At 39.0% G+C, this 27,557-nt stretch overlaps 2 protein-coding genes across 4 annotated transcripts in view; one reads left to right on the plus strand and one right to left on the minus strand.

Annotated features, from left to right (window-relative positions):
* Window positions 1-133: 133 nt before the first annotated feature.
* On the minus strand, window positions 134-10,847 carry LOC143301338 (pyridoxal phosphate homeostasis protein-like). The gene is made up of 8 exons (XM_076615558.1): window positions 10,653-10,847; window positions 8,928-9,035; window positions 7,424-7,459; window positions 6,721-6,796; window positions 5,102-5,236; window positions 3,979-4,121; window positions 3,615-3,713; window positions 134-3,072 (listed from the first exon to the last, which is right to left on the minus strand). The coding sequence occupies exons 1-8, from the start codon at window positions 10,746-10,748 to the stop codon at window positions 2,869-2,871; spliced, it is 897 nt and encodes a 298-aa protein (XP_076471673.1). The 5' UTR covers window positions 10,749-10,847; the 3' UTR covers window positions 134-2,868.
* An 8,241-nt stretch (window positions 10,848-19,088) lies between these two features.
* The window catches only part of LOC143301357 (pantothenate kinase 3-like), a 29,803-nt gene continuing 21,334 nt past the window's right edge, over window positions 19,089-27,557 (plus strand). The window contains exons 1-3 of one of the 3 annotated variants that reach the window (XM_076615591.1): window positions 19,089-19,370; window positions 23,571-23,781; window positions 26,122-26,277. In XM_076615591.1, the coding sequence (XP_076471706.1) occupies window positions 23,694-23,781; window positions 26,122-26,277 (244 nt within the window). In that variant the 5' untranslated portion in view covers window positions 19,089-19,370; window positions 23,571-23,693. Of the gene's footprint in view, window positions 19,371-19,393; window positions 19,882-23,570; window positions 23,782-26,121; window positions 26,278-27,557 lie in introns of those variants that run through there. The other 2 variants (XM_076615582.1, XM_076615602.1) reach the window with 2 other exon arrangements.

Genomic DNA, 27,557 nt, shown 5'->3' on the forward strand with positions numbered 1-27,557 from the left:
TTTTTAAATTGAATAAATAATCACTTATATGCAGGAGGAGGAACACATCAATGCATCATCAGGATTGGATTTCCACCAAGCATCACTTTGGTCATATCACTTTGGTCATATCAGTTCAAGATCAATATGGAAGGTTAACCAATGAGCAAAAATGGAATACGAGTAGACTTATGCAGTCCTCTTTCTCAACATAATTTCACAACATGAGTAGATTTATGCAGTCCTCTTTCTCAACATAATTTCACAACCCTTGCTTTACATATGAGATCACTATTTATTCCCTCACTAAAAAATTGACTGCCAACATCTTTCACCTTTGACGTTGCCATGAAACATTGCATGAAGGAAAGTTGCAAGGATGTATCTTCCACATGTTTTTCCTTGTATCACATGACCTCGGAAAACTTTCAGTGTAGCTTGATCTGACTAACATAATATGCAAGAACATTGAAAGAAAAATATAGTCTCCATTCTAATTTCTATAGTACCACTAATTAAACTACACACACACACACACATACAGAGAGATAGATAGATATAGATATATACAGACTGATTCAAAAACCATGTCACCTCCTTTGCAAAACAAAAAGTCCAACAAATGTGATATTTTCAGAGTTCTTCAAAGTACTCTCCTGTTCTCCCCACATGTAGTTTCTGCCTCCTCAGTAAAGAGTCAAACACTTTTTGATAGCTGTGATTTCAGTGCTTTTCCTCAAGTATTCTTGAAAAGCTCTTGCAAGCCAGGTTTGGCTTCAGAAGGGAAAACCAGAAGTTGCATGGTGTCAAGTCAGGATTAGAGGTTGGTGAGGGAGAACTTAGATGGATTACTCTTGTAGATAGGTTACAGTGACGTTGGTTTATGGGCACTTGCATTGTCCTGCAGAAGGACTTTTTTTTGCAAGTTATCATATTCAGACACTGACAGCTTTGGGCAAAAAACTTGTACATTATATCAAGCAGTTAGAGTATACTTTTTAGTGAAAACATCGACAGCTACAGAACCATGGGAATTAAAGAAAACAGAGAAAAGTCTCTTGTGGCTTTGAAAACCAGGTATCAGTATAACCAGTGTTTCATTATTGCTGTCCCCCCACATTTTGTTGACAGTTTGTTCAGGATGCCATTGAAGGTGATCCGTTTTGTCAGCTGTGATAATGTCGCACTGTTGTTGGGTCCCTCTGGTTAACCATTTCAAGCAATTGCTTAGAACTCTAAACCCTCATTTTTTTCTACGTCTCTTTCAGAAGACAGGGTATCCATCTGGCAGCCACTTCCCTCATCTCAAGATCATATTTCACTGAACTGTGCCTTATGAGAAACCCTTAAGTTGCACTTATTTCATGAACTGAAATATGCCTATCTTCTTCACAAGCTAAACAGTTTACTCATTCAAAGCCTCACTTGGATGTCCGAATTTTACTCGTCTTTCATGTCAGTCGTTCATTGTTTGAAACAACTAATCCAACTGTCCAAGATGGCGCACACTTTCCATTCACAACTGTCCAACAAAAAATTGATAAAAATTCAGTATAAATTTTGATCAGACCATCTCCTAAACTGAGCCATGTAAAGACAAAGTATCTGAGCTGCTCTAAGCTGGGATCCATTTTTCAGTTACAACATTAAGTAAATCACTTTTCAATGACGTCTTACAATTAAATAGAATCATACTGGATATGGCGTCATTTTGAGTCTGTGCACATTAACAGCACCATGGCTCTATCTAACTCGTAACAATTTAAAAGCATTTACTATAACTGTTCAGAAATGGCCGCCTAACTGGCTAGACTTTTGGATAAGCCCTCTTATTTTGTTAAGATTCTTTGTCCCGGCTTCTTTTACATGCGCAATGTGCATGGTGTATCTCTCTCTCATCAAAAGTTTTCCCTTGTACAACAAATGCCTGTGTTCTGAACATGCTTAAACTCCATATCTGTGAATCTGGTCCTGATTTGGTCTGGCAAAGTTCAAAACCCTGCATATATTTTTCAAACTGATGAAGGATCCTGAAGAGGTATAGGATCTTATAACTGATTTTGTTGCCACTTCATACTAAGCAGAAATCTGTAGTTTATAAAACAACATACCCATGTTGCCCACAATGCAAAACAAATGCAAGTTGGTTTTTTATTGTTGTTGTTTTTTTTCCACCCCGTTATATTACTACTTGGGGAATCTGAGGCAAGGACTGCAGGTGTAAGAGAGAGGAGATATGTTTCCTACACTCACCAATCCCATCCCAGTTTCATTTATAATGTATAGACTTGCTGGCTTTTCTATGTCATAGTTATTACTCTTCTTGACTGCAGCATTATTAGCAATTACAGAAATATTCATTCAGAAAAAAAGCTTGAAAATCTTCAAAAACAGGGCTAATCTCATCCCCCACCCCATACTCTACTTCCCTCTTGTTCATTTCCTTCTCTGTTATCTAATAGTGCACACTGACATTTTAACATAAAATGTTGAAATTGATGTGTCTCTCTATTGTTCTGGCCCTTCTCTACCCTCCACGCTTTCCACATCATGGTTTCTTGGAGTGCTTCTGGGTTTGATTCATTACATTCCAAATCACTTTCATCTTTCACCTTTTCGTCTTTCATTCTTCACTTGTAAGTCCTTCCTTTTCATTACATTTCAGATCAAGTTTTATTCTCGCTGCATTGTCCATAATTGTGTTATTAAATCATTACACTACACATAGACTTTCAATAATCAATGCACATTTCCCATCATTCTTTTACAGAACCATTTACCTGCAGGCAGTCTTCCAATAATTAATGAGCACTGCCCAATGCTTTGTTACAAAATCATTATACTACATCCAGTCATCAATGCACACTGTCCATCATTACATACAGACTTTCAACCATTGAGAGACAAGTTGTTGAGGTCAGTGGGGATGTCACTAACAGCGCATTTAGCTGCCTCAGGATCTGATGAATCCCCCCCTTGTCCTGTTAGGGGTCCCATGGACACATGGGAGTCTGAGGTATTCTGGTTGGTTGGGTACTGCCTTGCTCCAAAAATGGTGCTGCCCACCCGGATATTGGTACTGCCTGCTTCAATCTGAGAAACGAGCATACACACAGCGGTCAGGGCTGCTGATGGGTCTGCTATAGCATAAAACATGGTTGCTTTTCTTGTACAGCTGTTCCAAATACACTTGAGCAGTAAAGTTGTTTAGTTGAACTGAAACTTTTGAAGGAAACAAACAAAAAAGAAGAAGCTGTTTATGATGATTTCTCTCAAAGTGATGTCCACATTTACCGACGTACACAAAATCAAAACACATGTACATGAATACGCTCATCTCTTGAATGAAAGTGAAAAATAGTACATCTGTGTGAGCATGCATGCATGTGTTTGTATTAATGTGCATGTATATACGTGTGTATACACAAGTGTATTCTTGTACCAACAGCAAGTTTTTATTTCCTCTGCTTTTGTTTCTTAATTTGAAAAGCCAGCTCACTTCACCTTGAAACAGAACTTCAATGCGTAACCAGTTTCTTTCAACACCTATCTTAGAAACATATTACTCTCCTTACACACTGAAAATAATGAAAAGATAATTATCTCCTCTACTGTCACTAAGGAGGAATACTTACAGCACGTTCAAAATCCTGAGACATTCCCATGCTCAGTTCCAGTTCCAGTTCTGCCATGCCAAGAGCCTCTGACACTGCTTTTCGACATTCACATAAACACTGCAACAGCAAAACCATTGTGAATACAGCAAAAGTGACAAGCTGTTTTAAAAGATTATGAAAAAAAAAGAAAAAAAGAAATCAACTTAATACTGGAACACTCAAAATTATCTGTAACAAGTCCTTTCCATTATCTTTGAAGATAGCAACAGTTCATTCTACACAGCATTCCTGCAGAAAGCCATACGACCAGTTCACACACCAGAAAATCCGGATTCACTCTGTCCATTTGCTGTAGAGGGGAGACTACTAGGGCAGTACACACCTGAAAATCAGGATTCACTCCATCTGATGTGCTGTTCTCTACAGAGCCGATGGTCATCAGACCAGCCAGTCTCAGATGTGGACACTCCTGATGCACGTATTTTGACAGCGACACCGCTTCAGATGGATCAACTCCATTTTTGTCTGAAATGACATTTTCAGAAAGTGTCAGACACATAATTAGTAAACACATATCCTGCACATCAATAAAAGGGTAATGAATAATCTTTTACAAATTTTCTCTTTTTTTCTATCACTGCCTCTGGCTCCCTTTCAGAGCCAGTGAAAAGCAAGGATTAAAAAAATGAAAAAACAAAAAGCCCAAATACAGACAAATTAAGCTAATCTGCTCAAATCTTATACATAAAAGGACAAAAGCAGATCTAAAACAAGCCCATATCAGTGTGAAAAAATATGTATATATTAAAAAGAGTAACAAACACAGTCACAGTCATACTGCTGATACTTCAGCTATAGCTACCAACGCCATGTCGGGTCAACTAACGCAAGATAAAAACATTGCTGCACTCAGTACCTCCATGATAATGACAAGATAACAAATGTAACAATGTCACAATGCCAGGTCCCTTCAGAAGGTGTGATATATCAACCCCAATTCATAATAATATATTAACGGTCATATTTCCCAGGCAGAAAGCTTGTGGTGCTAACTACAAAAAGTTATAAAATGTAAACATAGATGCATAAGTACACGACACATGAAAGTGTGTATACACTAAACACACACACACACACAAAACACACCAGAAGTTCAAGAAAGTACACTAACACAGAATGAAAGAAGTGTGTTTTTAGAGACATTTCAATCTGAACAGGGGAATCCAATTGACGGACTGAAAAGGGCAATTTTTCCCAAGCTACTAAGTCAAGGTAAGAGAAAGAGTGCTGACCTTGCAATGTATTGTCTCTTTGAGGAATTGTCAGCTCTCTCAAGAATCAGCAAGCTGAGTACTAAGATATCAGGCATTTCTCACCACCATGGATATCTCCCATGGAGTCTTACACACTCACTTTCCTGGGATCTAATATCCTCTTTGAAAGGTGTACCTTTTGTCAACCCCATTTCTCACCACCAAAGGCATCTTCCACTCCCATCCACTCACTTTCCTCATTGCTGGTGTTGACCTGCACCATGACGGCCAGTGGCTCTGCGTGGGACTGCTTGCTCCATGCGTTGTCCAGTGCCTGTGCAAGTTTTTCACTGTACACCGTCTCCACCATATACAGACCTGCTACACCTGAACACATACACTTCCCCATGATAAAGAAAGCAAAACTTGCTCCACAAAACAGGCTAGTGCCCATTTGTTTCAGCGGTGAAAGCAAAGTCTGTTTCTGTTTATGTTTGCTAGCTGCAGCTCATAACATTCACCTGTTTCTGCTCTCGTATTCGCTCATTCTGATGCCATGTTCATTCGTTTCTAGTCCTTCACTCACTTATTTCAGCCACACACAATTATTTTTTTCTGCTCACTCAATTACCCATTTTTTATCGTTCATTCAGTCATTTCTACTTCTATGTTCTACACTCCTATGTTGTATTGAATTCTCTTCCTATATTCAATCATTTTTCTTCAATTCAGTCTTACAGTAATCTCTTCCTTGGAGAAGTCTGAACAAACTGTGAACAGTGTCAGCATCCACAACTTTGGGAGCATACATTTGATTTTCACAGCGTGTTCTTTTCAACAAGCTTGATTTGTTGCAAAGTAATGGAAAGCAATGGGTGAACAATGACAGCTTTAAGCAGTTTATTCCAAGTCATGCAGGACTTTCTTCTCTCACATTTCTTTTTCCCGCAATCATTTTCTATATAAGTATTTTGGATCCTTACTCTGTTTAGGAACTTGGCTTTTTGGTTCCTTTGACAATATTAAGTAAATTATAAATAAGGAAAATTACATTCCACGAAGACAGAACATTATGTTCAGGAAACACTAAATGAAACAAACTCCAGATCATGGCTGCTTTCTCTTGGGAAAATGCCTAAGCATTCATGTAGGACAGATTCCAGTATGATAAATTAACACCTTGTGGTGCAAAGTGTAAACTCTGTGAAGGCAGTCTTCCACCAGCAAAAGTTGTGGGCATGTGTGATATGGAAGAGATGTTCTTTTCCGCAAAGGCAGCTGGCAGTAAGCAATGATTGTAAATGATGACATAGCAGTAACCATATCAATTATTTTGACCATAGTGTTAACATCAACAACCATCACAGGTATGAGAAATAATGTTTGGATTATGTTCTCATCATCAAGAAAAATGTAAAGATATTGCTACTTTGTCAAAGGACATGCTTGTGTATATGCCTATAACCAACAAACTCAAAATTTCTTTTAAAACTTTGTCAAAGGATGTGCATTTCTGTGTATATGCAAAAACATATGACCACACTACAGTCATCCGAACATTTTTAAAATACATTGCAAATTCTAGAGCTTTTTGTTGTGTTCATTGTAACTCTCTCTTGCCCTCCCTCTCCCTCTCTCTCTCACACACACACACACACACACACACACACACACACACAAACTTTGTGTACATGTAAAGGTATATGATCTTTTCTGAAAAAAAAGCACAACTGATGTTTACATTTTAAATTGTATGCTTGACATTTTCATGTAAAACTGACAATAGCTTTGTTTAAAAAAGAAAAAAAAACCAACACTTTATACACAGTTTCTAAAATAAAATCAGTATTAATAATACACAATTAACTAACCTGTAACTTTATTGACCTTGTTTCTCTGCAGGTTACCAATGAAATGCCACTTCACATCTCCACACTTCTGCAGAATCTGATTCAGAATACACATAACACCATTTTCTATAACACTTTCTTTACTTCAGCCACTGAGTAACAGAACTCATTCAGTAACAAATGTGTGTGTGTGTGTGTGTGTGTGTGTGTGTGTGTGTGTGTTACTTGTGTTATACGCACGTGTGTGTGTGTGTGTGTGTGACGTGATGTGATTACAAAGATATCTGTGTGTGTGTGTGTGTGAGAGAGAGAGAGAGAGAGAGAGAGAGAGAGAGAGAGAGAGTGAGCGCACTGATACGTATGTACATGTGTGTGTAAGCAAGAAATCAAGATATTATGGGGGTTTTTATTACGAGATAAGACAGGTATCAGTGAGCTACTTTTCTATTGTAAAATGTACTCTAACCATTTATAATATTTAAAAAAATCAAAAAAAGAAAGAAAAAAAAAAGAAAACTGAAGTCATCAACTCACAAAAATATTTTCTTAAAGTGAATACTGACACAAATATGTGTACATTGACTTGGTGATGATATCTATCTAACAGACACAGACACACACAGACACACATTTCTTATAAGTTATACATATGATCATATGCTCTTAATTTCTCAAACTGAGATAATAAAGTGCCTGCACTCAATGTACCCTCATGCTACCTCACCTCTTGGTTACTGCCCTTGTCCACCAGTTCCTGAACCTGAAAACAAAAACTGAATCAGTGAATGGTGAGCACAAAGGTTTTGGAAACTGTTTCAATCATAACACATGTATACAGACTGGGGTCTTCCTTTTTAGGGAGGTGTTTTTTGTTGTTTTGGGGTTGTTTTTTTTGAGAAATTGTTTCTCTGCACCTTTTCATTTACCTGTGAGCTAGCTAATGGGAAGCACCAAGCAACACCGGTTGGCAAGATATATGTATCTTGTCTTTTTTTCAAAACAGCAGAAGCTAAATGAATTTGATGGGCATAACAGCTGAATAAAACTTAGAAGGTATTGTGTCAGGATTCCATTCCACAGTTCTATTACTTGGGACTGTAGAGTGCATATGATTCATTATGTCATGGAGGAAACACCATTGCACATTAAAACTATGACAACGGATTTTCATTCCATGGGATCTTGGTTGGCTTATTTGCTTTGCAACATCACAAGATAGCCAATTATTTCTCAAATATTTCTCTCTCTCTCTCTCTCTCTCTCTCTCTCACACACACACACACACACACACACACACACACACAGCCACTATATTTCTACTCTGCAGGTGTTTGGGTTGTTGTTTTTTAATGCACAAGGGAAGGTTAAAAAAGAAAAAAAAGAAAGAAAAAGGTTGAGGCTGGAAATCTTGTATCTACAATGTGATGTGAAAATGCCATCTGTCTGAGAAAACAAAGCCATGAAAATAGATAATAATTTACATTTGACATTCCTAGGCTTGCTTTGCTCTCTGATAACCCACTCATGATTATTGCTTCTCCTTCTATTTCTTCTTTTTTTGCAATGACATATTGCTGCCATAGGAATCCACATGTTTTCTGCACATCGATATCTATGTGCATGCTCCTGCAAAAAGACATTCCATATATCTGCATGCAGATGATGTGAATGTGCATATATCATTGTATGTATATATGTATACACATGTGTATGAACATATGAATTTTTCAGCACTGAAGCCAACATTGATTGTGTGTGTGTGTGTGTGTGTGTGTGTGTGTGTGTGTTTACATGTGTGTATGTGCATGCATGCATGTGTGTGTGTGTGTTTGTGTGTATGCTCATGAATGTGTGTGTGCATGCATGTGTGTGTGTGCCTGTGTCCATGCATACAAATGTGTTTGCATTGTATGTGTGAGCATATGCCTCTGAGCATGCATGTAGTAAAATTGTACTTTTGTTGTCAAAGAGGAACTGGCACGTCTTAGGTTTATAATAAAACATTGACATGATGGAGTGCAGTTCATAATAACATGAATGTCCACACACACACACACACAGACACACATACAGACACACATACATACATGCACACACAACAGTACATGTGTGTGCACATGCACACACACATGCACATGCCTATGCATTCATGAGCACGCACGCACACACACACACACACACACACACACAGAATTACAGAACAAAAAACAAGCAGTCAACAGACTGACATAGTTTTCCCCAAAGTTACGTTGCCCGCAAGCGTAGGCTTCCAAGATCATTTCCACTGGCTTTGTCTTGGACACTGCCACAAGTCGTGGCCCTGGTCCCTTTAAATGCTGCACACAGCCAAACTCCATAAATACAGTAATTTTGTTATGAATAGGTACTGTCTCTTAATTGCAAGCCTAGTATAGTTTAATTACACACACACACACACACACACACACAAACACACACACACACACACACACATATGTGCACATGTGTGAACACACACGCACACACACACACTCATAAAAACTGCGTTTTTCTGAAAAATCAAAAAAATCCAAGTTAAACCGTTACTCCTCCCCTATATTGCCAGATCCTAACATTTTGTAGAGCTTGACTCAGTGCTTGCTGAACAAAGACAAAAGTAATACCACATATCCCTTATCTTTTAAGTACTGTTATTTTGAGTAAGTTTGAGATATGTTCTTTTTTGGCCTATAATTGTCTATTTTTAACTCTCTCAGAACAAAAAACAAAACAGGCGATGGCGATTGCTTTAAACCACTACTGAATGATGTCATTAAAGTCAGAAACAGAATTAGAGGTTTTAATACAGCAGTTGTGGATGAAGATAAAGAATACCGCATTTGTAACAACAAAAGCTGTAGGCTGAACCATTCAGACAGCCAGTTGATATCAGATATGGTCTCTGTGGGGGAAAAAAGAGGGAAAAACTGGCCATCCCAAGTATAAAAAATAAAAATAAAAAATAATTTAAAAAAACTAAATAAAGCAAAACAATTGTCTGTCCTGAAAGACCAAGCATGGACAGGAATGTTTTTTCTCCTTTTTCTTCATTTTCGCTTCTTCAATTCAACTGCATCTCTTTGACCATGTTTTCTTTGCTCTTTGATAATATATTTGGGTTTGATTTGGCCAACTGCCATCCAGATTACAATGTTTCAATACACCAGTGCACAACTACAACTCTCACCTGCGTTTTATAAGACTGGTGGGGATTTTATACTCTTTCCAATTTCTCTCTGTGATTCTGTGAAGAGATGGAGAATGTGAGATGATACGCCTATTTCAACAAGACAAAAATATTTTTTACTTTGGGCCTTTTTTGTCGCTGTTGGTAATTTGAAACAAGGTTACTACATTGTTAAGATATTTTCTGAAAATTATCATTCTTATTTTTCTTAATTCCTTAACTTTTGGTTGTACATGTATTGGTTTCAGGTCACTTCTTGTTTCATATAATTTTGATATAAAGAAAACTATGCCAACCTGGGATGGAAAAAAAAGCACTTTTGACTGTGACTTCATTAAGTCGAACACACACACACACACACACACACACACACACACACACAGGGCCACACATAACCACACACAAATTCCTCTATTCAAATGTGAATGAAAGTAGTAGGGAATAAATTCTTTCTCCTTAATTTCCCCTCGAGACGTATGAATGACCACTTATTTAATTTACTATTAGTTTTAAACCTTTACTTTGTAAGGAGGGGAAATGCATCAAATCAACCTAAATGTCAATGCGATGTTCAAATTTTAACATGGAGAATTATTCATTTGGGAATGAGAGAAGCACATAAAAAAAAAATCATAATAATATTTATCTTGACTTAAGATGCCTCTCACGGCCTCATGTCACGATAATGTTATACAATCATAGCAACAACTTGACCAATCTGAGTTGGCTACAATGCCCTCACTCCCACCTTTGGTCGTCTCTGTGCAGCAGCACTTATTCTGTCATTAACAGCTCGAAGCTGACGGGCGATGTCTGATCCTTTACTTGTCATTCTGCGTATCATCCCATTTAATGAAGAAACTTGAGTACTATCATGTAAGTAACCTCTCGCTGAGGAACAGTTTTGCTTTCGCAGCAGACGGCGGTAATGTTCAGGTGAGCAAAAAACTATCACCGTGAAAGGAACGACCAAAAAGAAAATACAAGCTCTAAACAGGAACTTTATGTACCGGTATTAGGCTTTTTGTGTTCCCGTTTAGGAATGTAACAAAATCAGTGGCCTTGCAAAAAACAATCCTCGAAGGAACTGTCGAGATAGGGAGGTGGAAGGGGAGGGACAACAACAACAACAACAACAAAAAACAACAACGATGGACTGACAACACTGCATGATGAACATGAAAACCATTTGCAGAGACATCACAGAATCACAGAAATATTCGGCTATTGGCTAGAACCCTTTTGCCCTCGTAATTATGCCCATTAATGTGCTTTTGGATCACAATATAGTGAACTGTTCCATGGTTAATCAGGCACAGTGTGTACTACATTTATTTCTGACTCAATAAATATTTAAATCGATGGAAAATACATGGTCCCTAAAAGTTTTGTCAGTTTGGCTTTTGAAGGCGTTTACTGATGATGCATTGATGGTGTCAGAGCCGGAAAGGTTATTCCACAGATTAACTCTCTCCATACGAACGGCGAAAGAGACGACGTTAACAGCGTTTCACCCCAATTACCATCATCAAAATACTGCAAGCGGAAGGCTCTTATATACTGAAGACGGACGTGAATGTTGACAAAAAAAATACCACAATTCTGACTACGGAAGCTAAAGGTTGGGTTATTCAGACACCCACTGGACATCCGAGGGGTCTGTGTAGAGGAGAAGAGAGGACTGGCCGTACTGAGTGAGTTAAGTGACTGATACAGTTAGTAAAAAAAATAAAAATAAAAAAAAAATTGTGGAACTGGTTAGTGACAAGGTTTGTCTTGTTAAGTTTGAAGTTGTGCCCTCGAGTCTTATCAAATTTAGCCAAGGTGAACAGGGAAGAGGTAGTGCGGGGAGTCACTGATAAATATTGTGCATGATCTTAAATACTTCACTGAATGAAATCACCGCCTCTTAGTCGCCTAAATTGTAGACTGGGCAGTTTAAATAGAGCTAGGCGCTCCTCATAACTATATGGTCTCCAGTAGCAGTTATACACTTAGTAGATCTGCGTTGAACGCCTTCAATTATATTTTTGCGCTTTTTTAAGTGACGGGGAACCACTGATACCGAGTTCCCGTATTCAATTACTAAAGCCTTGAATAAAGGAACCATAATTTCAGGAGACTTATTTGTAATATTTCTCAAAAGCATATCAGAAATTTGATTTCCTTTTTTTCACAAAATTACTTATATGTCCATATATGGCCCGGTGACCCTGGCCCCAGATCCTTTTCAGCACACTGAGGCTGACTAGTTGTACTATCCAGCACTCGAGTTGATCCATTCTCTTGTATTACGTAATCATAAAGTGGATTGTTCTTTCCGAGGTGGAGTACTTTGCATTTCTCACTATTAAATTGCAACAGCCAAGTATTTGTCCATTCAACCAGTTTATCAGTGTATATACATTTGTAAATGGTCTCTGTCTTCTATATTCCGTCCAGATGGCTGACTGAGTAAGCTTTGGCCGGTGTCATCCGCAAAAATTTTGACACTGATCACAGTCAACCTCACCAGACATGTTTTGACACACAGCCGACAGACACGGAGGAATCAAATGAACAGTTCTTCTTGTGAGAGACTGAAAGAGAAGATTCCTCAGTGTTTGGCGTCTTTACATTCAGTTTTACGGAATGGTTTAACACTTCAGTGTCGCCGAACTGCAGTCCTGGCTGAGTAAAGCAGAGGGCGGGTGCGATAGTAGCATGAGATCCACAGCTGGAGAGCTCTTTAACATTAAGAGCGATCTGTCTGAGTCTTTGCAAGAACTGACGATTTCCGGGGGTAGGGTGAGGGGGAGGGGGGGTGTCGAGGGGGGGGGGGCCGGGCGGCCGGGGAAGTTCGATTGTGTTCCTGTGTACGACGGAAATCAGTCCGACATAGTAAGCCTACATACGTAGGCCTTAACATAGCCTATCACTGAGCGGCACACGTCTTACACAGCTACATCACACCGGCCGGCACTGCCACACGCTGTGACAGTGGCATACTCACACATCTGACGGTGTCACACCGGCACACACACACACACACACACACACACACACACACCAAGGATGGAAAAGAATATGTGCAAAGGAGGATGCGTGAAGCCAGTATGGCAATATTCTTCCACTACTATAATCGGTCGTCACCGCTGTCGGAGTTAATTTTTTAAATTTTTTCCCCAGCTTGAATCGGCACGTTTTAATCAGTGTTCAGCGAACTTTTGTCATCGTTTTATCACCGTGACTTTTGCAAATGAGCCCATTGTCCATCATTACGTTTACCGGGAAGGTATTTTTTTCCGTATACGGTCATTTTCGCGGCGGAGGGCTTTTGTCTGTTAATGTTGAGCTTTCGGCTGGCAAGTTCAGTGGTGGTGCGGTGTTTTTCATTAATAAACTTGTCCTGTAATATTCTTTATCATCAACCCATATGCCTGCACCTGGCCAATGTATGTACATGATGTACACATTTATAAGTGACACCCTCTTTGGTGTACACCAGCTCCAATCTGTTGTGACGCTTTACTGTATTATGGTAGATAAAAAGTATGAAACGTAAGTCAAAAGCAGAAGTTATAAAAAGTTGTTAAAGGTACCAAAGCCATTTCAAGTACTGACGGCCCTCGGTGCAGTGGGTGCAGTCATTTTGTCAAGGGCTCGGCAAAGGAAAACGGGGTCCTCTCCTTCCACCGCCGCGCTTTTAACATTCCCAAACCAAAGACAGTGAGTCAGGAATCCATTCAGTTCACACCAGTGTGGCGTGACTGAGGAAAATCGGAGTAAAGTCCTTCTCCCCAATCACTATGCTGACTGAAATTAACGGCCTGGGCCTCGACTGAATCCTAAACACTGAATGGTGATACAGAAGTCCAGTGCCTCAGTAACCGCATTACATGTCTGCCACGGCGGCTCCTCATGGCGGAGAGATGTTATCATTGTTTACTAAAGGGGTCACGAGCACCAATGGTCCTCGGCCAGGAGGTCCAGCTGATCTGGCTGTAGTTATGTCACGCACCATTGACAAAAAGCGAAGATACACAAATTGTCTGTAAATGGAAATACTCCTTCAGATAATACTGGTTGACTTCAGTGTGGGCCTAGTGACCTGACCACGTAGGCTCGTACTAGTATATAGCCGTCGCGGGTCAGAGTCCATTATTCTGACTGACACACTGACGGACTGAGAGAAACGAAACGAAACTTTGTTTAACCAGGAAAATAAGATGAGCATTTGACATGGGTTTTCCCCCTATCAGTTGGGTATAACAATAACTGGCACTGCTATTAATACTACTACTACTACTACTACTACTACTACTGATAATAATGATGATATTGATAATAGTAACAACCAAGAGCACACAACAACAACAATTAAAACAAACACATACACAAGCAAATAAAAAAATCAGAATTGCGTTGAAATAAAAACAAACAAACATTATCAAGAAAACATGGACTCAAGAAAGAAGGCATTGATCAAGTTCAGCAGTAACACACACGTACTCACACACACACACACACACACACACACACACACACCGTCTGACGCGCCGGCGTGCGCGCGTTTGACGAACACAACTCAAACAGTGATTACTAGATGGTTTGCTTCTGGAAGATGTCATTCAAATTATTATTATTAAGAATGATAATTATTATCATTATTATTATCATTTAAAAAAAGAGAAAAAACAAACAAAAAAAAACAAACTTTTATCGACTGTTGGAGACAAAGAAATACGTCAGATAGTCTAATGTGTCACCTTCAGACAAACTGAATAAAGTATAAATTTTGTTTCATGAGGGTTATAAAGTAAGCAAGTAATGTTTTTCTTCATCCAGCCCTCTGAGGAAAAAATCTGTGTGTGTGTGTGTGTGTGTGTGTGTGTGTGTGTGTGTGTGTGTGTGTGTGTGATGCACGTTATAAATCATGGATACATGAATAATGATTCCACATTCTCAACTCTACACAGCTAAAGGGCGGAAGGAGAAGATGAGAGGAGAGAGGATTAAAGGAGGAGTCTGAGCCAGTGCGAGGGCGAGAGACTGATGGCCGAGACACTGAGACTGGCAGACAGACATAATTATACTCAGACAGACAGACCAACAAAATCTGAGACAGACACTGCGAGAGACAGAGACGGAACCGAGAGACAAAGGACTGATAAACGGCAGTCGAAGCTGCTTACAACGAATCACCGGGGACATTCAAATTGCTTCGTAATATCCGGTTTTCGTTCCATCCAATGCGCCGGTTATAACGAATGTATATCAGTAAAGTTGCTTCGTTATATCCGGCACGTTCTCTCTCTCTCTCTCTCTCTCTCTCTCTCTCTCTCTCTCTCTCTCTCACACACACACACACACACACACACACACACACACACACACATACACACTTGCACTGACGCACGCACGCACGCACACACTCACAAACACGTGCGCCGAGGATGAGAGGAGGGGATTTCAGCACTTTTCATTTACTGTTTCACACCCGCTGTCACTGGGATTATTGGAGTATGCACTGGTATGGAAAATGATTAAAACTTAAGTAAACTTAAGTTCGCTGCCGTATTATAGAGTATTTTGTGCTTGTCACAGCTTGACTCGACAAGAAATCACAATATCCAAAATTGAATAGTGTCTGAATAAGGTTTTGAAAAGAAAATGATTGAACTTTTTTTTTTCTTCATCAACTCTTCTTTCAACGTTTTGAATAATTTTCGAAACTTCGCTTTTGCGACGGGCCTTTCCGACGTGCAGACGCCAGGATGACACGTCCTATGAAATCAAAGCCTGGCACCCGGCTTACTCCTTCCCCTTCACCCCATCACAGGCACTCGCTTTTCAGGACATTGGAATTCGATTTTATAGCTTACGAATTACAGAGGTGACGTTTACCATACAACAAACATACGGCCGTTAAACTTTGAAATACTGACTGGTGAACTTTTAATCTACCTACGTATATGTGAAGCTGTGTTTGAAAATGAAACAAGCTTAGGGTTATGCAGCAAGTCAGACACATGTATAAACGTGTGATTTTTACTCAGTGATTTAGAGCAAAGCACAGAAAGCGCGGCTACATCTCATGTTCCTAAGCGGACACTCCTTCGTCTCACAATAATAGCCGACGATCGTATGAAGCAATACTATACATCGCAGCAAACTAACCAACCATTTCCGAGAAACTGTTCATCAGCGCCTAAATTGAACACTGAAAACTAGTAACTATTTCGTTATATCCGGCGTGAACTCGTCAGTCACGGTCACGGGGCCGAACATAATATATGATTCGCTATGAGGCGGCGGCTTAATCACTGAGTTATAACCGGCGTGGTCGCCAGCTGGGTATCCCAAGACCATGTTCGTTATAAGCGGCACTGTTTCGTTACAAATGACTTCGTTACATACGACGTATTTTTCAGTAGAGAAGGATTTTTGCCAGGACCAACCTTTCTCGGTTTCGTTATTATCCGGTATTTGTTACATCCGACTTCGTTATAACTGCTGCTTCGACCGTGTACTGACTGACAGCCGAAAGAAGGAGAGAGAGAGAGAGAATTAATTAAGGCCGGATCGACTGCATGCTGGTAAGTAGCGAGCACTCCAGTGCTCGAACTGTATGACTGGCGATTTTTCATGGAAATAAAGAACACACGATGAACATTGCCCTGTCGTGTTCTACGAATAAATAATTCTCTCTGTGTTCTTACCTTGTAAGAATCTAACCCGCCCCACTACCAGTGCAACCGAGCTTGTCACCAGGTTGGAACTCACCCCCTCATACTGCGCTGCACTGCAGCCAACTGCCACCATGATGAAAACGATCATGGGTGGCTTGGTTGAGGCGGCACCCCGGTACTCTTGTGCGTCCGAGGCCACTTAGAGAAACTAAAGGTCCCCTACTCCCCTACCTGCACTGACTCCTTCCCTTCAGCTGTCCGCCTGTGGAACCAGATTCCAGACCACAGTGTCCCCGTAGGCCTACGATTTCTATTAAGTGAGAGAAATCGTGGGATTGCGAGAAATTGTGGTCGTTCCCCTCCCACGTTTTCTCTCCCTTGCGAGAAATCGTGGGGGCGCCCCCACAATTTCTCACAATGTGTGAGAAATCGTGGGAAGTCCCCTTTATTTTTATCACTGAAAAACATTTCCTTTGTCATCGGAACTGGTTTGTTGTCTTTTCACAATTCAAATCTAAGAGACTGAAAAATGAGAGCGAGAAAAAGAAACGAGAAATGGGGGAAACGACAAAGAAGATCATGACAATGACAGTGGCGTTATCAGTCGAAGACTTCAACAATAGACGGCCGTGAAGGTGATGGCACAGCACTGGTTTAAAAAGTGTGAATGTATGTGTATGTCAGTGTGTGTGTGTGGGGGGGGGGGGGGGGGGGGGGGGTGCGTGTTTACCTGGCTGGTTGATTTGGTCTTCTTTTACTCTGTTTTTAACTATTTTCATGTTCCAAGTGTCTTCTATGAAACCGAGAATCTTTTCTCAATTTATTCATGCATACGGAAGGATGCTGACACTAGCAGATGAACAAATGAGCAAGCATGAAATGAACATTCTAAATAAATGTGACAGAAAAGGTTGCACTGATCACAACAAACATCAAAACTATTTGGTCCAGTTTTCAAGCGCCCAACATGAGAGTAAAGCATTATGAAATATCTTTTTTGCTATCACATTAAATTTTATGAAGAAGGTTGAATCATTCTGATGTTATTCCCAACATCCAGGAAAGATTCTGTTCAAGTCATATCATATTACACTATATCATATTCATGTTTGAGTCATACACATTGCCTCAATTTCGTTGTTTGCTACTGATTGATTTATGATATTGAATTTGAGGTCGACTGATGCATTGGCAGTAATCCATCTCAAGTTATGCGAAATACAATAAATAGTTGTGTTTCAGTGTCATGACTGTTCATGTCTTCACTGACGCCACTCTCATTGTTATGATCGTCGTCAGTTCGGTTGTTGTCCCGGGATCGCGCCACTTTTTCTACTGATTTTCATTTTTCTCTAAGATTTGCATTGGAAAAGACACGAACCCAACTCCGATGAGAAAGAAAATATATATATATATATTTTTTTAATAAAAATAAGGGGGACTTCCCATATTTCTTACACAATGCTCCCCACAATTTCTCGCAATTGAGAGAAAACGTGGGAGGGGAGCGACCCGGCCACTGATCTAAAAAAAGACATATACACTAGACATATATATATCAGTGGGAGCGACCACGATAGTTCTCGCAATGCCACTGACGATTTCTCTCCGGCTTTTTCTTTGAGAGAAATCGTGGGATTGCGAGAAATCGTGGGCTTACAGTCCCAGCCATTTCCCCTCAGGCTTTCAAGACCAGGACTGAGGCCTGGCTGCAGTGCGATCGAGCCCCAGGCTCAGTATCGGACAGTTTTGTTTCAGTGCAGTTTGTTTGTTTTTGACTGATGAGGTGGGGAGTCCGGGTTCCCCTGGCTGAACTAAGTCAAGGGGCTTAACGGTCGAACACAGATATCAGTCTCCTAGAGCGCACCCTCCCCCTCCCCCCTCCTGTTGTGGATTGTTGCCCTGTACAGGGATTATCACAGGATTTCAGACAAGACAAGTGTCAGTCACCGGGCACACTTAGTACACACACACACACTATTCTAGATTTGATTTTCTTTCATATTTTGGGGTGGGGTAGGGGTATGGAGGATTACAAATAAAAGAACAAAACAAATACGAAGTTCCAGCTTTTCCCACTGGAAACGTTTTTATATGACAGTCAACTTATGTTTGAAATAGTTCATCCGAATTTGACTGACTCGGAAGAACCCCGTTGGTTCTTGCTTGACTGGTTTGTTGTCTTACTGTTTTCTTCATACTGTTTTTTTTAATGCAAACTGAGGAGAAAGGTAGAGAGAAAGTGATGTCATAAGGCATGGGTGTGGTGGGGGAGGGTGGGTTTTCGTAAACAAAAGAAGTGCATTCAACAGTCACGTTTACAGCGTATTGAAATCGGCACCGAATACTATGTATACCAGTACCGGTATTGAATACGTTCTATACCAGTTTAGAATACTCCAGCTCCGTTTTCGTGGGGTGGTGGTTTTTGTTTTGTTTTGTTTTTTTCGTAAATAAACAAAACAACCTCACAAAACAAATAAATAGATATTTTTGATGGCTTTTTGAAATTACATATCTGGAAAAAAAATTGACTGGAGTGGCTTGCAAGCTTACCCAGAGCAGGACCTATGTCAGTGTCAATAATCTGCGAAACGACAAGGGAAACAATTCCGTGACAACACTGGTGTGACATTCACAATCATGTGAAAAGTGGCTGAGATCTTATTTGCTGTTACCGGTTTGACGCAAATATGTTGTGCAGACATGTCAGTACTTACGAACGTTGTTCATGTTTATTGTAACTTTCGACTGGTCAGACATACAGATTAAAGCGTTAAGCTGCTGCAAAGCAGGTAAGCAAGGTGCATTTTAATTTATTTATTTTATTTTGCGCCACTTGTCTAGAGGTGCATAACAGGTGACTTGGGTTTACCAATAATATGAAATCACTATCGGACCACGTCGTGAGCCCCATCACCTTATCGTGTTGGCTTTAAGTGGGACACACACTGTAGGTGAAGTTAAGTGGGTTGGTGTAATGTCTGACGTCAGTGGCCCGCGCGACTGCGTTGGTAGGTTGACAGAAAAAGAAACTACGTTTCATGTCGATTTTACTTTATATTTTATTTTTAATCTGAAAAGTAAACACACACACACACACACACACACACATTGATGTCACAAGTCGAGCGGAATCTGAGTCGACGCCGTATTGTCTTGGTAGTGGTGCTTTTCCGTAAATTATTTTGATCGAGCTGAGCCCATTTATGGTTACGTATGATGCGATTCTCAGGCGTTGTGTCAACACATGTAATATATCCGAGCGGACAATCAAACTAACAGATCCTGTCACAGTACACAAAGGTAAGTAGCAAGCTACTTTAGTTAAAAAAAAAATATATATATATATATAGTCTCTTTCTGGAAGAATATCAGTATATCATCAGGATAATAACTTAGATGACAATAAATTATTTCATTTACTTTTAAACTATATATATATATTATGTGTGTTTGTGTGTGTGTTTAGTGATTAGAGTATGTGATAAGGTGGGGTTTAAAATGTTCATTGGTTTATTTTTGGTTTGCTTTTTATTTTCAGTGATAAATTTTATTATCAGGGGGTGGGGGTGGAGACAGGAGAAGGGAGCGGCTAACATTTCTATAGAATATTTTGAAGAAACACTCACAAATTGAGAATATATATCATTAAAAAAAAAAATTATCCTGTTTGTTTTGAATGATTAAACTGTGTTTACTAACCTTTATAAGAGTACTGCACAACCAGCCCTAGAATGTGGAAATATGATTTGGTATCCCAGATTAAAAAGGTAATGAACAGGTTCAAAAGGAGCAACAAGAATGGTGCCAGAACTGAGGGAATTAGATTACCAAAATCGGTTGATACGACTGAATTTACACCCGTTGAAATACAGACGCTACAGGGGAGATATGATACAGGTTTTCAAGATCATAAACAAAATTGATGGCATTGACCCTAACACTTTTTTTTCACAACTAACAAATCTGATATAACCAGAAGTTCAAATACAAATTTTTATACACAATTTTGTAGGGCAAATGTTCGCAAATTAACTTTCAGCATCAGAGTCTGTTAAAGGGTGGAATGCACTATTAAATGTAACAAAATCAAGTAACAATATAACCCACTTCAAAAATCCTTGGGATAATGACCCAAGATCATCAGCTCAGAAATGTGATTTTGACAATTAATTGATAGTCAAATTAGCATGCAAATGCAAACACCAAAATACATATTTCAAGAAGGGACGTGGAAAAGCTGTGAGGCTTATTATAGTCCCAACTTCTGTATCTGTTTCTGTATCTGTGTTGTTTCTAGAATGGTGGACATGATATGAAAAACAAATTAACAAATTATGACACTTATGTCATACAAACTCAGTTGTGCACACACATATGTTTTCACACACATGAACACACTGTATAGACATGCACACACATTCACACACATTCACACACACACACACACACACACACACACACACAGAGTTTTGTCTGTCTGTCTTTTGCTTCTATCTCTCTATCTCTTTGTCTGTATGTCTGTATCTTTCTATCTATCTATCAAATATACATAGATGAATATGTATATTTTAAGGCAGTGGTTCCTGTCTGTAAAAACTGAAATAATCCCCAACTGTAAAGAGACAGCTGTAAATCACCAAATGACACTTAGATTGTGAGCTTGTGATAATATATTTTGTATGCTATATTGCATATTCTCTATAGATAGCAGTTGCTGAGATTAGTGGGCAAGATCAGAGGCCACATGCTTCAGGCAGCTGAAAGTGATGGCTTTATAACTAATGTCACCAGGTTGTCAAAGTGCATTTGGTACGCATTTGCATTAAAATGGGTGAAAACTAAGATGAATGGAAATAATCGAGATTACCTTCTTGTATATTACATTGTCAATGAATTGATTATTGGCTCAGTGAATTGATTATGAATAAATGATATGTTAATTTGAATCTATAGATGAATTGATTGCAGTTAACTCTATTTTAGTTAGTTTTACTCTCACAGCACTGGGTTTCTGAGCAAAAGCCTTGTCTCCTGACATCTAACATCATAATATGTATATATTATTATGAGCATTTATGCCTAATCTTGAAAATAAGGCCTAGGCATTTACAAATAGAACCCATATGTAAATATCAAAAAGGAAAAATTGAACACAAGATAAATAGTTCACAATCAAAGATACAAGTTACAACCAACAAATTCTGAAACTATCAAAACTCACTCGCTCACTAATAATCATTTTATTTCATACTGGAAAGGGATGAGCTGTTGAGAATTATTCAGGAGGGGAAAAGGTGTGTCTTCAGTCTGGATTTGAAAGATTGCAGCGAAGATGAGTGACGGAGAGGCTGAGGAATTTGATTCCAAAGAAAGTGGGCTTGGTATGAAAAACTGCGTTGGCCATACGTTTTGGTTTGAGCATGGGGGATCCTAAGCATACGGGTGTCAGAAGAAGAGTGGAGTTGGCATGAGGGTATGTAAGGATGAATGAGATCAGAAAGATACTGTGAACCAGAAGCCTCAATGGACTTGAAGCAAAGAGAGACAATTTTGTAAATAATTCTTTCTTGTACTGGGAGCCAGTGTAAAGCATGAAGGCAAGGAGAGACATGATCAAATCTAGAGGAGTGAAAGACAAGATGAGTAGCATAGTTCTGGACTTTCTGAAGCCTAGCAATGAGGTAGCTGGGTGAACCGACAAGTAGGGAATTACAATAATCCAGGTGGGACAGCACAAAGACACAGAGGAGAGTTCTGGTTGCATCTTCAGACAAGAGATGACAAATGGATGCATTTCTGTGAATTTCAAAGTAACACAGTTTGCATATATTTGCAACATGCTGCTGATAGGAAAGAGACTGGATGAGTATGACACCAAGATTGCGGACGGAAGAGGAAAGAGGAGTGTCAGTGCCACTGAGGGAGACTGAGGAAGGAAGAGAGACTGAGTGGCAAAGTCTTTGTGGGATGATAGTCATGATTAACACCTCAATGATACATATGTCAGGTGAACATTTTGTCAAAAGTGGTTTGATGCGATATTAAAGATAACAAGTGTTGTTGTTTTTATTGTTGTTGGATCAAGGATGTTAAGTTGGGAACAAGACCTGGAAAATATTTAAAATGGATGAATATAAGAACACAGCTTCATTTAGGTAATGAAATGAAGAATTCAGTGCATGCAAGACAAGAGAGATAAATATACTACTACTAGAAATGATCAAATTTATTGATATATATATGATATTTGAATTTAATTTTTTTGTTTTGATTGTGGATGTAGCTACCAATTGTCCTATTTGATGAGTGAAATTTAAATATACATTTTGACCAACTTTATTATGTAAACATGTTACACAGATACAGAGATGAAGATCAAGACTGATAGTTCAGAAACTTTTATAATACAATATATCTTTGACAAATTTGTTTTTGTGAATCTGAAAATTTTAATGGGGAATTTTTATTGATTCATTTTCATTTGAAGTTTCAGAGTGACTGACTTGAGACCTCAATTTGTAGGAAAAGAAACAAGAAGAATTAGAAAGGAGGGAACGATACTGTTAGTGATAGACTACGTTGTTACTGACTTTATAAAATGTCTCCCTTCTTCTGTCTTCTGTCTTTTAAAGGAATCAGTATTACTAAGAAGGATTAAAACTGCAGTGGGATGTGATAATCAAGTGAAAAAGGGGAAAATGGATTTTGTTTTAAATTCTTACAGCTGTTGTGTAGTTCAGTTGAATAATGATACACACATAAGCACACACACACACACACACACACACACACACACACACACACACCACACACACACACACACACACACACACACACACACACACACACACACATTTGTGCACATATGTTCATACGTACACAAATGAAACACACAGTCACACAGACACAAATGTGCATGCGTAACGACATTACTGCTGAAGTATGTCAGTCAAATTAACTAAGAGCTTTACTTTTGTCTTTTTCTGCAGAAAAGAAATGGAGAGCCAGTAAAGTTCATGACTTCCCAAAATCAGTTCAACAGCTTCATACGTTGATCAATTAACATTTTGTCCTCATCAAGGACCATCCATTTTCATCTGTAGACCATTGCCATGGCATCTTCCAGCCCGAACAGAGCCAGCTGTGAGAGCAACTGCAGTCAGTCTTCTGATTCGGATGTTGATACTGAATCGCTACCATGTAGGTACCCGAGGTCTCTGATGGCATGGGTGGTTTTGGGGTTTGTTGTTGCTTGAAGGGGAGGTGTGTGTGTGTGTGTGTGTGTGTGTGTGTGTGTGTGTGTGTGTTTGACTAGTTCAAGGAATTAATTTTCATTTATTAATTTTCCATTTCTTATTTGCTCAAAGTGGATTGTTCATTTCATATAAAAATTTATGTGTTTTTTTTCTGTTTTTGTTTTTTAATCTTTGTCTTATTTTTGATTGTTTTTCTCATATTTTTGGTTGTTTTTTTTCTTGAACTGTCTTTTTGAAGGAGCAAAAAATGGAGACTTGAATCAGAGTTTTCCTTGAACAAGAATTTTTTTTTTTTTTTTTTTTTTTTTTCTCCCTTGCAGAGAAGGTTATATTTGTCAAGAAACATGTAATCACATTTCACATTTGGGTAAACAATATAACAAAATACATTGTTTGATTCCAACAAAAACAATGAAGCATTACACCTTAGAATCTGCTTCAAGGAAAACACGTAAACACTGACCCTCGCTTCACTGAAGTTACATCATTCATCCAACTGCAAGGTTTTTGTTTTTTTTGTTTTTTCATCTCCACAATCCCAACAAACACACACACACAGTGAGGCCCACACACACACACACACTCTTTAACGTATAATCCCTCGGTCAATATACCACAAAACTAGCAACATAATCTCCTTCTGAGACATCGAGGGAACACCGAGAAGAATCCAGTTTAGTACAGGTTCTTAGAATGTACAAACATAATCATGAAGAAAAAAACAACAAAAACAGTATTATCAATTATTATTATTATCAAAACATCAAAACCTGTTACATAATATTGTGTATATTCTAAGCTAGCCATCTGTCCGATCATTATGTTATTCTCTTTCTCTCTTACATACACAGAGTAGCAAACAGCCAGACACAAACACGCATACACCCCTGCCCCCCATCCCCCCTCCTGCCCAACACTCACATATGCACAAAACACTCGCTCTTGCACACTCGCGCGCACATTCACACACACACACATTGGCAAACGAAATGGGCTACACCCAAACACTTGAATGTTGGCATAATGGCACCAAAGCATTTGATATTTCAATTCAACACAGATACATAAATAGCAATTGAGATTTAGCATATGGTGTTGCAGAAATTCGCCTGTCGCCGGTATGTCTGTACGTGTGGTTGGCAGTGTTGTATACAAAAATAAAATACAATAAAGTAGAAATAAGACATCAATGATACTGGCAGCAAAAAACTAGTTTCTTGAACCATTCTTATATATTCCGATGTACCATACTAGACTAATCATTTAAATCGTTTATTATTCCCATGTACGGGAACCACTTCTGTTCAAATTTGTTATAGCGTATTTCCATTCTGGACACATATTTTTCAGTGCGGTAGTTGTACTGTACTTCCTTCACGAATGCTGATACTGTTGGTCTGATTTTATTGATTCATTGAACAAGAATGTTTGTGATTACGTTTATATCCAGATGTTTATAAGTATGCCTTCTTGCATGTGTGCATGCATGCAGACATTCATTCTCATACACACACAAACACACACACACACTCGCACACACACAGAGGCATACACACACACACAGGCATACACACACACACACGTGTACATGATTACACATTCAAAAGAAAAAAATATAGAGGCTTGAACAGATGTTTAGAAAACTGGATAATAGATTCTCATTACATTTTATAATGTTTCTTGTATATCTTTTTTTTCCCTTTTGTGTCAGGTTTTGCCTTTTTCTGCTTCTAGGCATCTGAAAGTTGTGATACAGATGTCCCAAAGAGAAACTATTCATTTTAAAGGTTAATGTTACTTTATTAAAAAAAATTAATACTATGCTGTATTTGTATTTCTTCTTTGTATTCAGAGCATTGTGATAGAAAATTAATTACTTGATATGCTGACTGTGTTGGAGTATTTTGTTCATCTTCTGTTATCAGTCATTTCCTAGATTCAACACATGTTGGAACTTAATAATAATAATCATATTTGTACAGTGCATAATTTTTGGAAGTGCAAATTGATGTGTTGTACACGCTCAGTTCACACAGTTCATGCACTAACACAGCACACACTCCTAAACAGCCATCCGCGCACACACACACACACACACACACTCTTAAACAGCCATCCACACACATACACACACACACACACACACACACACACAGAGCCTGTGATATAGCAAAGGGAATGCTTGGCAAAATGAATATGTTACATATTGATTTTAATTAAGTTATGAGTTTTTAAAATTATTGTTCTTCACAATTTTTTGACATCTGGTTGCTTTGTTCCCCAGCTATGCCATGGTTTGGGATGGACATTGGCGGAACACTGACCAAACTCGTTTACTTTGAGCCCACGGATGTGGAGAAAGTGGATGGAATTGAGGAGAAGGAGACATTACGTACGATCAGGAAGTACCTCACCGGCAATGTCGCATATGGAAAAACAGGTTGGTATCTCATTATGCAAAACTGAAATTTTCCTTGGGGGGGTGGGGGGGGGGGGGAGGGCACTTTGGTTACATCTCCTCCACAAGGCTAGTGCCCAGATCACCACTTAAGGTCTACCTATCATCAGAGGGAGGGGGACAAAATTAAAGTCCTTGCATCATTTGAACTCAAGGACCCATGCTCCTTAGTCAAGCACTCCTGCCTCCAGGCCTCACACAATACATATCAATTCCAACACCATGTGCAGACTGAATGATGGTGGATGAAAGGGTGGGTGGCATGGAGAATGGTTGAGGGGAGAACAGGAAGAGGGGCACGGAGTGAATCCTTGAATCCTGGCAACACCTGGTGGTTTCAAGGTGGAGGGTTTTCCATTTTCACAGGTCTTGGTCTTGTGTATATGGCTTACAGAAAATCCAGAATGCAAATGTAAGATCCTGTAACCCATGGTGTCTGATAGGTCATGGAAATACAAACATACCTGACATGCATTCCCTCACTGAAAACAGTATTTATTGCACCCTACTTTATACGAAAGGGCCTATCCTCTCACACAGAGGCCATCAGGAACAAGGAAGTAAAAAATAGTAAGTTTTTATTTCAATAATTATGCTAATACCAAAAAAACAAAAACAAAAAAAAAACCAACAAAAAAACTATTGTTTCAGTTTCAGTAGCTCAAGGAGGCGTCACTGCGTTCAGACAAATCCATATACGCTACACCACATCTGCCAAGCAGATGCCTGACCAGCAGCGTAACCCAACGCGCTTAGTCAGGCCTTGAGGAAAAAAAAAAAGGTGAATAAATAATAGATAAGCTTACACAAATAAATAAATAAATAATAACTAAAAAGTAGTAGTAATAATAATAATAATAATAAAAATTAATAACAATAATAAATAAATAAATAAATAAGATAACAATTCTGATAAATAAGCAAATAGATGTAAAACATGAAGACACACATTTACATATACACCCACACATGCATAACAGATATGTACCGAACATGCAGTTTCACAGATATGAAAGCACAGTTAAATACATATAAACGTACATGAGCTCCAACACACACACACACCACACACATTACCCTGCACCTCCTCGACCCCCCTCCTCCACACACTCATTTCTAGTCTACGTATCGCAGCTTCCACAGCACACACACACACACACACACACACACACACACACACACACACAGATGAACACTTACTTGTACAAGCACACACACATATGCCCATATCTCCACACATATATATACAAAGATATATTTTT

This window comes from Babylonia areolata, chromosome 2, assembly GCF_041734735.1.
Source record: "Babylonia areolata isolate BAREFJ2019XMU chromosome 2, ASM4173473v1, whole genome shotgun sequence".
NCBI classification, from domain to species: domain Eukaryota; kingdom Metazoa; phylum Mollusca; class Gastropoda; order Neogastropoda; family Buccinidae; genus Babylonia; species Babylonia areolata.

What these genes read in the sequence shown, in the direction of transcription:
- LOC143301338 (XM_076615558.1), bottom strand. Translation starts at nt 10,748, where the DNA reads ATGATACGCAGAATGACAAGTAAAGGATCAGACATCGCCCGTCAGCTT. An exon ending in GTAACTTTGGGGAAAACTAT is followed by an intron (nt 7,460 to 8,927) that starts GTCAGTCTGTTG and finishes TTTTGTTTTCAG; the next exon opens with GTTCAGGAACTGGTGGACAA. An exon ending in CAAGGTCAATAAAGTTACAG is followed by an intron (nt 5,237 to 6,720) that starts GTTAGTTAATTG and finishes GTATGTGTTCAG; the next exon opens with GTGTAGCAGGTCTGTATATG.